This window comes from Pholis gunnellus (genome assembly GCF_910591455.1).
Source record: "Pholis gunnellus genome assembly, chromosome: 3".
Lineage (NCBI taxonomy): Eukaryota > Metazoa > Chordata > Actinopteri > Perciformes > Pholidae > Pholis > Pholis gunnellus.
In genome coordinates this window covers 25282184-25295166 of record NC_136529.1, presented here as the reverse complement: position 1 = coordinate 25295166, position 12983 = coordinate 25282184, and the positions used below count along the sequence as shown (strand labels likewise).

The 12983-nt window shown below is 41.0% G+C and overlaps 2 protein-coding genes across 4 annotated transcripts; both read left to right on the top strand.

Moving 5' to 3' along the window:
- Positions 1-135: 135 nt before the first annotated feature.
- Positions 136-8068, top strand: LOC306694183 (monoacylglycerol lipase abhd6-A-like; the record flags this gene model as incomplete). 2 transcript variants are annotated; one of them, XM_079156920.1, is made up of 9 exons in its annotated part: positions 136-225; positions 2874-2989; positions 4181-4340; positions 4446-4559; positions 5083-5215; positions 5327-5478; positions 5690-5744; positions 6714-6814; positions 7374-8068. In XM_079156920.1, 9 exons carry the CDS (start codon positions 136-138, stop codon positions 7551-7553), a joined length of 1101 nt encoding a protein of 366 aa, XP_079013046.1. In that variant the 3' UTR covers positions 7554-8068. The 2 variants fall into 2 exon arrangements, with proteins under 2 accessions (XP_079013046.1, XP_079013047.1); XM_079156921.1 differs by having other exon boundaries at positions 144-247.
- A 379-nt stretch (positions 8069-8447) lies between these two features.
- On the top strand, positions 8448-12733 carry rpp14 (ribonuclease P/MRP 14 subunit). 2 transcript variants are annotated; one of them, XM_079186053.1, is made up of 6 exons: positions 8448-8499; positions 9769-9915; positions 10096-10180; positions 11028-11104; positions 11187-11265; positions 11981-12169. In XM_079186053.1, exons 2-6 carry the CDS (start codon positions 9824-9826, stop codon positions 12035-12037), a joined length of 390 nt encoding a protein of 129 aa, XP_079042179.1. In that variant the 5' UTR covers positions 8448-8499; positions 9769-9823; the 3' UTR covers positions 12038-12169. The 2 variants fall into 2 exon arrangements, with proteins under 2 accessions (XP_079042179.1, XP_079042178.1); XM_079186052.1 differs by lacking the exons at positions 8448-8499; positions 9769-9915; positions 10096-10180; positions 11028-11104 and having other exon boundaries at positions 11188-11265; positions 11981-12733.
- The last annotated feature ends 250 nt before the right edge of the window (positions 12734-12983 follow it).

Genomic DNA, 12983 nt, shown 5'->3' with positions numbered 1-12983 from the left:
AATGCGTTGTTACATACGATTTTTTTAATTTTTTTGTACGTACGTGCGTCTTGCCCTCTTTTTTATGACTGTGATATTTCTCACAGCGCCTGAACGCATCACGGTCCTCTTCGTGTACTTTCCCTTTAAGTGCAGATGAAAGGCTGTTGCGTAATCCGGGTGAAAGAGGAGGAGGAGGAGCGGACTGAATGGAGGACAGCTTGCAGTGACAGAGGAATCCGACAGGTACAGTCTTACTTCTGTGCAGGTGATTTGAATAAATATGTTATTATAATGACTATGTTCAGCACCCAAACTGTGTTACTCAGTCAGTATGTTAGTAATATATCCGACAGTGTGCGTGATGTGATCGTGTTTGAGATGTGATAGTTTCAAAGGACACCTTAATAGACTCATAACCAGGATGCTCGTGTGTCTGAAATGATGTTTTTATCTGCAGTTAGTTTCCTCTCTATTGTTGCACCTTCAGTATGAAATGAAACGTTTCTTATGAGACTGACAGAAACCAGCGGTGATCCGGTTAAAGTGAAGTTCCGTTTTCCGCTTCTCTAAATTTACTCAACTGACGACTCACGTTGATTCGACACTAATAGATTTTATGTAACTTTTTTTCTTTTTTACAAAACAAGGGCAACTCAAGGTCCACTTTCTTTCCGGAACTTTCCACCGCGTCACATTGTATTCATCAGTGCATCGAGTTTCTGTGTCTGTGTTGGCTTAAAGAATCAAAGGTCAGGTTTGACTTTCGGAAATTAAGCAATTTGGCAAAACATTCCCACCACAAGCAGAGATGGGCAGTATTTCTATTACTTGTATTTGAAATACGTATTTCAATTACTTTTTAGTATTTTGTAATTTGTATTTGATAGGGCCGATTAAAAAGCTAACATAATTTGTAACAAAATACCTTAGAGTGGAGTAATTTTGTATTTAAGATACTCAAAATACTTTCTCCAGAATCAAAAAATAGTTCACGAGTTCAGTCTTCAGATCTTCAAGTTCAACGGATTATCTGTCAAGTTAAATATTGTATCTGAGTGTGACAGATGTCAACTAGCTTGATGTATAACTTATGTCTGGGTCTGGCTACATAGCCTATTGTACAGGACTGTCTCAGAAAATTAGAATATTGTGATAATCCCCATACGTGTGATTTAGTTTACTGAACCAAGCTGAGTGTTTTTCAAGGCTCAGGAAACCCTTGCAGGTGTTTCGAGTTAATTAGACGATTCAAGTGATTAGTTGAATACCCTACTAGTATACTTTTTCATGATATTCTAATATTTAGAGATAGGATATTTGAGTTTTCTTAAGCTGTAAGCCATAATCAGCAATATTAAAAGAATAAAAGGCTTGCAATATTTCAGTTGATTTGTAATGAATCCAGAATGCATGACATTTTTGTTTTTTTAATTGCATTACACAAAATAAAGAACTTTATCACAATATTCTAATTTTCTGAGACAGTCCTGTATATACATGGTGATGGTTATAATATCAAGCTAGCGATCGATGCTAACATGCTAATGACGCTAGCATGCTGTCTAGGCTAGTGCATAGCCAGTGTTTAGCAAGTTAGCTTATCAGTCGAGTAGCTAGCTATAGGAAGAGGGAGATTGGGAGCTTGTATGTCATATGTGATGAATATTTTCTTGTTGATACAAACCAAAGTTTATGGGCTGTTAAGTCCCATTAATAAAAAAAAATATATATATATATATATATATATATATATATATACATAATCAAGTTGTTGTCTTTCAATAGCTTTGCTTAGTTATACTAACATTCTGTAACTGTTCTTCCTGTTTGTGGGGTTCACTAGAGCTTTATGTACATTATAGCCCAAACCTGAATGTTCTGCTACACCAAATTGTGAGTAAACAGAAAATCCAGAAAAAAGTATTCCCTATATTTTAAATAAAAAATACATGTATTTTGTTAAATTTTCTGGCACCAGTGTGAATCATGTGAACTGTAGCCCACTCATGAGGTTATTTTCTCAGGTTTCACAACGCAGCATTAGACACTCAGAGCAAGTATAAAGAACGAGAACGTCTGCGCCGTGAGGAGGTACAGGGTGGATGGGAAGGTCAAACAAACACAGGACTTTCACCCAGGACACCTCTGTCCAAGTTCCTTGTGAATGCGTCTGTCAACAGTCGACTAATTTACTAAGTAAATTATGTACACAAATTCATTTACGTAACAAACGTCCTTTTCTCCTCAACCAAACCCTCTAGTTGTGTTTCCATGTGATAAAGACTGCGACCGAGCATCCAAATGTAGCGAGTTACAAATTAGTTGTAAACCCTTTAATGAGTATGAAGGTACATTTTAGATTATTTGACAATTCAAATAGAAATGCTTTGTGATAAACGATGTTTTTTGTGAAAATTATGATCAAAAAACCAAAACGTAACCGACTTCATTTGCCTTTTTCTTTTTTTAGAGAGACACATTAATGCTCCATAATTGATTAGCGGGACATTCAAATTAATAGTGATCCAGATAAACCTGCTCGGGGCCCCGTGAGCTGACGGGCGCTAGCAGTTTCCCTCCACTTCCAGTCTTTGTCCTAAGCTAAGCTAAAAACAAATCACAGTGCTAGAGATGAAAATGATATTCGCCAAGCGTCCAAAGTATTCCTTTTAATGTTTTTATTTGTATTGTTATCTGCCACATCAATGTTCAGCGAGAGCCCCGACTCAAAAGTGATGAATCACTTGCTGGTTTCACTGGACTCTTGCCACCACACTGGTCTGATGTGTCAGTAGCAGAAGAGGCTGATGGGACGCCGGGTCAGCATCGACAATTCAGAAGCTGAGCTGAGGGCAAATGACAATGTCTGTCTGTGTGTTTTATTTTGAAAGGCGTGCGCAACAATGGAGCTGATTATACTATCGGGAGGTATTGTGGTTCTCCCGGTCCTCGCCTTCATCACCTCCTTCCTGTTCTGGCCCGGAGTGCTCCTTAAAGCCTACAACTGGTAAACACACTCATGTTAGACATGACTGCAATTAGTTTGTGTTAACTGGTGGATTCCAGTGAGATTGTTTTTTTTTGTGTTCTTGAAAGGAATCTTATGAAAATGTTCTGACAGCTCTGACTTCATGAGTTGTAACACACGTTCATGTCTTTAAGAAATACCAGAGTGCATCAAAGTTAGTAAGTTAGTAGTCTGTCCACCTGTTACTTGTCCCTAAAAACGGACAAATCTACTGACGTTTTGTTTGTTTTTAAAGTTATTTCCCCTTTGGTAACATGTTGGATTCTTTATTTCATTAACTTCCAAAAGTACCCATACGTTCCTATATTAATTAATCAATCAATCTAATTATGACAATTGTACACAAATGTCTGATAAGATGAAATGATGAAGTAATGAATGTAGCCAACTGAAGACAATGCACCTCCTTCACCAGCAGCAGAGGGACAGATGTACCTCAGGACTGGACTTCAGGTTCAAGTTCAAGAACACATTATCTTGCTGTTGTAAACATATTTTTCTCAGCATTGTGTATTGATTGTCATGATTTTGTAACAGAATGTTATCTCACTAATCATTAGTGTGTTACAGCTCAGCTCAGCTGTAATGTGCTTTTATTGTGAAGGAGCAGGGCCTCTAGTGTGACCTGGCTTACTGGACTTTGTCTAGGCTGTAAAAAAAATGACATGGGTAAAATGTCAAGTTATACAACACTGAAACATTACGTGAAATAAGATTAAAATTCAAATGATCTTAATAACAATATGACTGAGCGGTTGAATTAAACAGTTCATCATTATGAAATGCAGCTAAGATCAACGTTTCGTCTACATCTCAGAATCAGAAACGGCTGATTGTCAAGTATGTTGCACACACAAGGAATTTGACTTGCTGATTGGTGCATACAAATACACACAGTACAATAGTATAAAGACATAAATAAAATGAAATAAAGTACAGTTACAATAGAATTTGAAAAACAAACAAATATATGAGAATCCGTTGAAATATGTCAATGTAATGAATTAAAAGCCAACTATAGTGTAGTGAAGCCTTATATACAGATCTTCTTCATGTGTACTGATTGTTGATTATGCATCAACTGTCGGGGCTTTATGCTAGCAGGACTTTAGACATTAACGTTTCTATAATTGTCATAATAACTAGTGATGGTGCTGTGATCCTCCTCAGGTTCGTGCGCTGCAGGCTGGGCCTGGTGGTCCGCTACTCTCACAGTGGAAGTTACCGCTTCTGCTACAGCAGCCGCGGGACGCCGGGGGGCGCCACGCCGTCACTGCTGCTGCTGCACGGCTTCTCCGCCAGCAAGGACATGTGGCTGGCCATCGTCACGGTAAAGCGTTGCATGTCATTTTTGTCCCTTTTTTTTTTTTCCTATTGTGAACACGCTGAAGTGGAACACCGTTTATTTCAGTGCGTCTGTTTTTCCCTCCTGCAGCATTTACCCAGAGGCCAGCACGTGGTGTGTGTGGACATGCCGGGACACGAGGGGACGAGTCGCACCGGTGCCGAGGACTACAGCATTCAGGGGCAGGTCACCCGAATCCACCAGGTAACCACCACTAACTATTTCTATAACTATAACCCCGCCTCCCAACCTTCGGTCCAGCCTCTTTTTCATTCACATGATTGGAGAAAGGAATATAATGATTTCAATAATGGATAATCCTGTGTTTTTATCTGGAAGTTGAATTACCTCAAAACGAATTATCCGCTAATTAAAGACGTCTCTTTCCGAAATGTAAATCCCATAAGAAGAAGTCTTTGCGGCCTCATGTGACGGGCCCGTTAATTATGATTTCATCGTTTGGCCGTTATGTAAGCTCTGTTTCAAAGCCCGGCTTTCTTTCCTGGGGGGGCTTAGTGCAAACTCCTGACCAGCTCCGACAGACAAGGTTCAACTTTGTCCTGCAATTTGATTGATACTTGGCCAACATCTTCCAACACTGAAGATCTAGAATGAACACGTCAAATCTCGTTTGTTTAATCAGCATAAAAACAGAAATGTTTGTTATGTGCTGGAAAGAGTTCCTTGTTGTCATTCAGTATGTTCAGCTTCCTAACAACAATAACAGTTTGTGCAGAGCATCGGTCTGGACAAAAGACCGTTCCACCTGGTCGGGACATCGATGGGTGGGAACGTCGCCGGAGTGTACGCCGCCCGTTACCCAGCTCAACTCTCCGGCGTCACCTTGGTCTGTCCGGCAGGTAAACTCAGCAAATGTCTTGATTTATGGTTCAGTGCTTCCCTCCAGGATTCAAATCTGAGACTGTTTGATGACGCAAAATAACAGACACTCCTCTCTCCTCCTCCTCCAGGTCTGGTTTTTCCAACAGAAACTAAGTTCATCCGTCGTCTGAGGGAGATAGAGAACACCGAGGAGTCGATCCCTCTGATCCCCACCACTCCTCAGGAGCTGGACGTCATGTTTAAACTCTGCTGCTACACCCCCCTCAACCTCCCCCGACAGGTAAAGAGCTGCGCTACCTGTAGTGCTATTTATCAATCGAGATTGTTTTGGTGTGAGTTGCCTCGTTTTGAAGGTATCTGCAGGAGAGATGTCTCCAAAACTACACCAAAACAATCGAGATTGATAAACGGCACTAAAGGGACTGTTAGTATACTAATATCATACAAATACCCATGGACGTGTGTGTGTGTGTGTGTGTGTGTGTTGCCAGGTCATGCGGGGTCTACTTGACAACAGGATCCCCAACAATGATTTCTACAAAGAAGGTCAGTCTGCTCATACCATCACCAACACTTCCTCCTCTGTTTCCTCTTTCTTCTCTCTTCTCCTTAAAACAGTCCCAGATTGTGGTGATGCTGAATTCATATAATTAATAAACCTGTTTTAACCATGTTTACCGGTTGTACATTTCCACAGCTCTTATTCAACAGTACAAGAACAGTCAAGTGTGATGAAAACACTCTTTTCTTTTTTAAACACAAACATTTTTTTCATTCACTAATTTATTCCAGTTTTTCTATTGTGCTGCTTTTTTAGTTTCTCTTAATGTGAAACTCAACACTTCCTACACACATGCAGCTTAAAGAAAACAGTCCTCTCCTCTTCTGGTAGGCTTGTGATTTCAAACATCTTCATGTGAAGACGAGTGTTTCATTGACAGCGATCAAAAGAGCAAAGTAGAAGCGACTGTAATGAATTTATTAGTACATTTTCTCTTGTTTATGTCTTTTAAAGGAGCAATATACAATATTCAGAGCTTTAACATAGCAGTGAAGAACTATTATCTATGTAAAGATATAGAGCAGTAATGTCTACCTGAGCAGAGAATGAAGTCGCTCTCCCTCTGTGTGTTATCTGAGTTTCGCCTTGCTTTGTTGACATAGCCAGGCGTGCCGTGCATGTTAATTCATGTTAGCATGCCTCACTTGTTATCTCACGGCCGCCGCCCTGCACTGCTCTCATACGGCGGTTAGAGCCCTCACCCTCCGGTTCCCTCTCAGGTCAACACTGTTGGTTCTGTCAGCACCTTCGCTGTAGTTAGCACTGTTAGCTCTGTTAGCCGTGAGCCGCCAGCTGAGGCCTCGCCATGTTGAGAGCCATTTAGAGGCAATCGAAATGCTCCCAATCTCGTATATTTCACCTTTAACAACTGTTGCTACACATGCTTGTGAAATGCTCATTTTGATTTATTGTGTGTGTGCGTGTGTGTGTGTGTGTGTGTGTGTGTTGTTCAGTGTTCCTGGAGATTGTCGGTGAGAAGTCTCGTCACTCGCTGCAGGAAAACTTGCATCTGATCACATCACCCGTGCAGGTCGTCTGGGGGACGGAGGACCAGGTATAAATGAACCACAGTGACGGTCATTTAAAAACTAGATATGTTCAAGGCGTGTTAGCGTGTTAGCATGCTAACACTTGTTGATAAGCACCAAAACACAAGGTACAGCTGAGGCTGAAGGGAAAGTCATTAGTTTTGCAAGTATTTGGTCATACATTTTAAGTTTTGGACGCATTAAGATGTTAACCTGATTGGGGCACTACATAGAAAATAAGAGGATCTTTGGAGTTATTACTGTTAATCCCGAGAGGAACATGAACGTCGCCAAATTTCATGGTAATCCATCCAATAGTTGTTGAGGTATTTCTCTCGTATTCACAAATGTGAACCTCGTGGTGGCGCAAGAGGAAAAGTCAGGGGATCAACAAAGTAATCTGGATTTATCCTCTGGGGAACATGAATATCTCAACAAAATGTTATGAAATTTAGATAAGGCCAGACTGACCAAAAAGGCTCTACCATACAGCCGCGCTGCAGCTATTACAGAATGAATATGACGTATCCACAGCAGTGTCTGCTCATCACCAAAGGCTTGTAACAAACCCGTCTGCTCTCTCAGGTGGTGGACGTCTCGGGGGCGGCGGTGCTGGAGGCGGCGCTGTCAAACTGCCGGGTTGCGCTGTTGGACAACTGTGGTCACTCTGTGGCGTTGGAGCGGCCCAGGAAAGCCGCCAAGCTCATCATGGACTTCCTGTCTGCACAGGAAGTCAGCTGTGAAAACGCTAAGAAACTTTCCTGAAGAAAACCGTACGACCTCACTGGGGATGTTGAAGGCGAGAAGAATGAAGGTTGTGATGAAGTGGTATTGATATTTGGCGACGATGCCGTTTTATAGTTGGATATCAGGGTTTTTACATCTGTGAAAAGTAAATGAATGCACAAAACTGGGACAGACAGTCAAATAGTCCTGAAGTTTTTGGACACACAGCACTACGCAGGAGGCTTCAGTCTCTGTTTTAGATGTTTATGTTGAATGAAAACATTCCAATTTGGGATTTTGCACATTTCTCTTTGAGATAAACTGTTTTTAAATCTCCTGTGTCATGTGAATGACAGTAGTTTGTTTGTTTGTGTGTGTGAAGTCTCCTGATGTGAACCGACTACACATCCAACCTCATAGAAACACATTCAGAATGAAACATTTACTGTAAGTGAATAACGTTTGAAGAATGAGGTGATTCAGTAATGTCTGCACAAAGAGTGTTTCTGGACTACAGAAATAAATTTGCAGAATAAAAATAATTGTTTACTGACTGGACACTTGTGCTCTTTGTTTTTTCATGTAGTAGTACACCAAGAGACCGCTAGATGGCGACACATTTTTACAGCTTTATTAAGAACGTCAAAGAGTAGATAATTTATGACAGGATGTACCACTCCACAGCACGAACTGGTCTCTGACGAGTAAATTATAATAGTTATTGATAAGCATTTTAAAAGTTACATGATTGTTTTAGGTTAAACATTATTGGTGTTTTTCAATTACCTTGGCTTAGTGCGTAAAATGGGTTAGTGATTCCCTCGTTTGTGATTCCTGGATGTTCGATGTTGCGACAGAGTGATTTATCTTCTCATTTCACACCTCTTTGACAAGATCCTGCTGTGGTGACTGCGCATGCGCTGATTCTGGTCAAGGGTGCATGGCGCTCACAACACGCCGTTATTGCTCAATGTTGATGTAGTTGGTGAGTTAAATGCTGCAAAACGCGATGTTTTTTTAAATACTTTATCAATAACAAATGGCAGTTTGTTTACCGTTAGCTGTTTTTAGCTGTCAGTGTAGCAGCTAAGAGCTAGCTTAGCTTAAGTTAGCTAGTTAAGCTGACTTTGCTACTGTTTGACCTCATGTTAGCTAGTTTTAGTGTCGGGTTGTTTTACGTGTTTTTGACTTGTCACGTGGAAAAGTTAGTCTGTCACACGTGTCGACTGTCGAGCCTTCATATTAATAGCGTAAGTTAATATTTTAAGTTAGAATGTAACGTTGTAGCCTGGTTGTTCGCTGGCTATCTTGTTAGCTCAGTCCATCATTTGTTTGTGTGTCAAAACAAATTGAACTTTTCAGCAAGTCTGTATTCATCTAATCCTCACGGATGGTATTTTAGTATTATTCTTTTTTATGAAGCTAAATAGTATTGTTTGTCCACTTCCTGTATCCGCTCTGTCAACATGTAGATGAACTGCCTTAATGTCACTGACCTATGATTTGACATTTGGAGATTTACATCTACTCAAGTACTGACTTATTGTACTTGAGTACAACTTTGAGGTACTTGTACCTATTTTGAGTAATTGCATTACATGCCAGTGAACTCAAAATGTAGTCTACTCTACTACATTTTGGGGGCAAATATTGTACTTTGTATTATTCCATTACATTTATTTGACAGCTTCAGTTTCTCTGCAGAGTCAGAAATGAATTAAACATGTAACTTATATTCAACAACAATTAACCAAGTACATTATGAGTACTTTTTGTATATTTTGATATTACTAATACTTTTAACATTTTTACGATAGATTGATAGAGACTCTAAATCTATTTCATATTGCAATGGAATCCCATGAAAAGACCAAAACCATGGATGTGTAAGTCCGTCTCTCAATACCGTCTCTCTTCTCTTGTCTGTGACATAAATCTTTAGCTTTAGCTCAGTATTTCTCAGCTCAGTTCAACAGCTGGTCTTTGTAGTTTTCAGCAAATGTTGCTCAAACAGGAGGAACCGGTGTGTTTGTGGTGGACTATTTTTAGCGGTGGATGAATCCACATTTGGTGCTTTAGTGAGTATTTCCAGCAGCAGGACCTCATAACAACAGACTCACGGTTACTTTAGACTCGTCTGAACCATGTAACACACACACACACACACACACACACAGAGGATACACACACAGACCAAACCAACGTGTTAGTTGATGTCTGTTTAACCCTCTGCGGTTTGTTTCTTCGTCTGAAGTCAGCTGACCGACCTGCTGCTCGTCACTTGTTGGAGTCACGGATGCTTTGATAGAATGAGACACGCCGACACGAAGAACGAACCTGCAGTTTACCGACGGGTCGTGTTGAAGAACGCCTCACCGTACCACTACATGAAGGTCTGCCTGTAAGTCACTGTCCCACTGTTAACGCATCATCATTCATTGGTTTCTCCTTGATCGTCTCTTGATATTGTAGTGTCTATGTCTGAAACACATATCTGTATATTGATCCATAGTATTTGTACATGTCTGTCACTGACTACTATACTTGTACATTCAACACTTGTGGTATTTCTGTTGTTCAGCGTTCTGGAGGATGAGTCTACCAGACTGAGTGCAGTTGAGCTGAAGCAGTTCATCGTCAGCGGTCTGAACAGCCTGTTTGGAGAGGTGAGATCATTAACGCGTCGACGGTTCGATTCCCACAGTGTGATCTATGAGGACGCCTCCAGAAAATATCCAGCTAGTTCTGAAATTATTCTGATACTAATCAACTAATTATTGGTTTGGGGAAAAAAAGCTTGAAATTCTTTTGTTTCAACTGTGAGGTTTTCTTTGTTTCATGAAATAGTAAACGTACTAAATATAAGAAGAAGACTTCAGGAACAACTATTTTTGTTCGTGATTGTTGAGGTTATGCTTTGTTTATCTGTTTATCTCCAAAACTACTTGATGCATAAAGTGAAGTTATTTTAATATATGTATTTCTACAGTGGTGGAGGAAGTACTCAGATCTTTTACTTAACTTAAAATATCAATACCACAATGTAGAAATACTCTGTTACAAGTAAAAGTACTGCCAAAGACTTTAGCAAGAGTAGCAAATTACTAGCATCAAAATATGCTTTAAGTACAAAAAGTGAAAGTTCTCATTATGCAGAATTGCCCATTTGAGAATAATATATATATATATATTACATTACTGGATCATAATTACTGATGCAATAATGTGTTCATCACTTTAATGTTGCAGCTGGTAAAGTTTGAGCTCATCTGAGCTGCTTAATATACTGCTGGGCAGCTTATCAATAATAATAATACATCATAACTGATTAGATGATTTATATTGTTAATGTGTAAATTAACTAATGTTGCAAAATAAGTGTAGTTGAGTTAAAAGTACAACATTTACTTCCAAAATATAGTAGAAGTATAAATTAGCAGAAAATGTAAATGACCGTAAAGTTGTATTTAAGTACATCACTTGAGTAAATGTACCACTACCTTTGTGTTTGAGGTGGGAGCAGCGCTGACCTTTGACCTGTTGAAGTACGATGAAGACTCTCTCACTGCTCTTCTGCGTGTTTACAGCCGGTGAGTTCAGCAGCAGGATGGAGAGAAAGTTTAACTCCTCCGACACAAGATGTTTGTTTTAAATATGTGTTTGTGTTTTCAGGGGTTTGGTGAAGCTGTGGAGCTCCCTGACTCTGCTGGGCTCCTACCAGAACCAGGCCTGTGCCTTCAGAGTGCTGCAGGTCAGCAGACTTCACTTCAGCTCGGTGTCCAAAAACATGATCTTTATGTTGTGTATCAGCTGCTGAGGGAAAAGTTAAACTCGCACTCACATCTGTTCAGAGGGTTTCTGCCTTTAAAGGAAGCAGCCTGAGATTCACTTCTAGATTTATGACTTTTGACTGCTGGAAAATTCAAGTTACGAGGTTCTACTAGTCAAACAAAGCAGTAATATTTATATCAAAGGAATACTTCATCCCCAAAATGTCCTTTTGTCCAACAATTTCACACCTCTGTTGTGTCACGCCTTGAATTTTTGAAGAAAGCATAAAAAACTGAATTCTTAATGATCAAAACATTTACAAACTCTCACACAACTCGTGCACTTTAACCAAAGTCTTATTTATCCAGTCATTCGCACAAAACCTCCCAAACACGTGCAGACGTGCTGATCGTCCTGCACAAGCGTGAGAATGTTTATACGCAAGAGCTTTAAATAGCAAAGTTTCAGTAAAGATGAATGTGTTTGGGAAGAAGTGAGCATACGACTGGATGAAGGAGACTTTGATTATACTGCACGAGATATTAAGAGTTTGTAAACCGTTGTTTTGATGTAGTTTTGCTGTTGAAGACTTTTTTTGAAGGCATGTGAAGAACATCAAGGTAACACAAGGTGATTAATTGATTATGTTTCTGTGTGGAATCATAATGACAGTTCTTCTTCCTCTTTATCTTCAGGTGTCTCCGTTCCTGCTCGCGCTGACGGGAAACAGTCGAGAGCTGCAGCTGGACTGAAGGAGGACGAGACTCTTCAGGATGAGTTTCATGTGGAGCAGCATCTTTAACAAGCCGCGGCTGTGCCTCTCTCCTCCTTCCTGCCGGCTGCTCCACGTCGGCCAGCGGGCCTCCCTCACCAAAGCCTTCTCCGCCCGCGACGTGCAGCTGTTCGCCGAGCTGACGGGCGACAACAACCCCCTCCACCTGGACCCGGCCTACGCCAGCACCACCTCCTTCGAGGCGCCCATCGTCCACGGCGTGCTCATCAACGGCCTGATCTCGGCCGTGCTCGGCACCAGGATGCCCGGCCGCGGCTGCGTCTTCCTGTACCAGGAGATCCGCTTCCCGGCGCCGCTCTACATCGGCGAGGAGGTGCTGGCCGAAGCCGAGGTCCGCAAGATCAAGATGTCGTTCGCCTTCATCGCCGTCACGTGCTCCGTCATGGACAAGGTGGTGATGGAGGGGGAGGTGATGGTGATGATGCCCGAGGAGCAGCAGAAGAAGGAGTGAGAGGAGGAGGGAGGAGGGAGGAGGTCAGAGGTGACGGGTGCTGGGACGCTTGGCGTCTCTCGAGACTTTTTTTGTAGTTTATTGATCCTGTACATGAATGACTGAACCATGATGTGAGTCTGGACAGAGACAGCTGCCAGAGAGACTCTGATGATTTATTTAGATGTTTAATTTGTCAGATCTTACATATTTACTTTCTTTAATGTGTGGAATAAAAAGTCTAAACAATCTTTGAATTTATTAAATCCATTCACGTCTTGTCACGGTCTTAAGTTCAACAGTTTTTAGGTCTCTACTTGTCTCCCTCTGCGTGCCACATGTCTGTGCTGCTGTCTACAGGGATGTCCAACGAGGAACAGTCTGCTGGTCTTCAGTCCAACCTATCACCTGAACAGCTGCTTTAGCATCTTATTTCTTCTATGTTAAGGGCTGTTAATCAGCATGTGGACTGCTT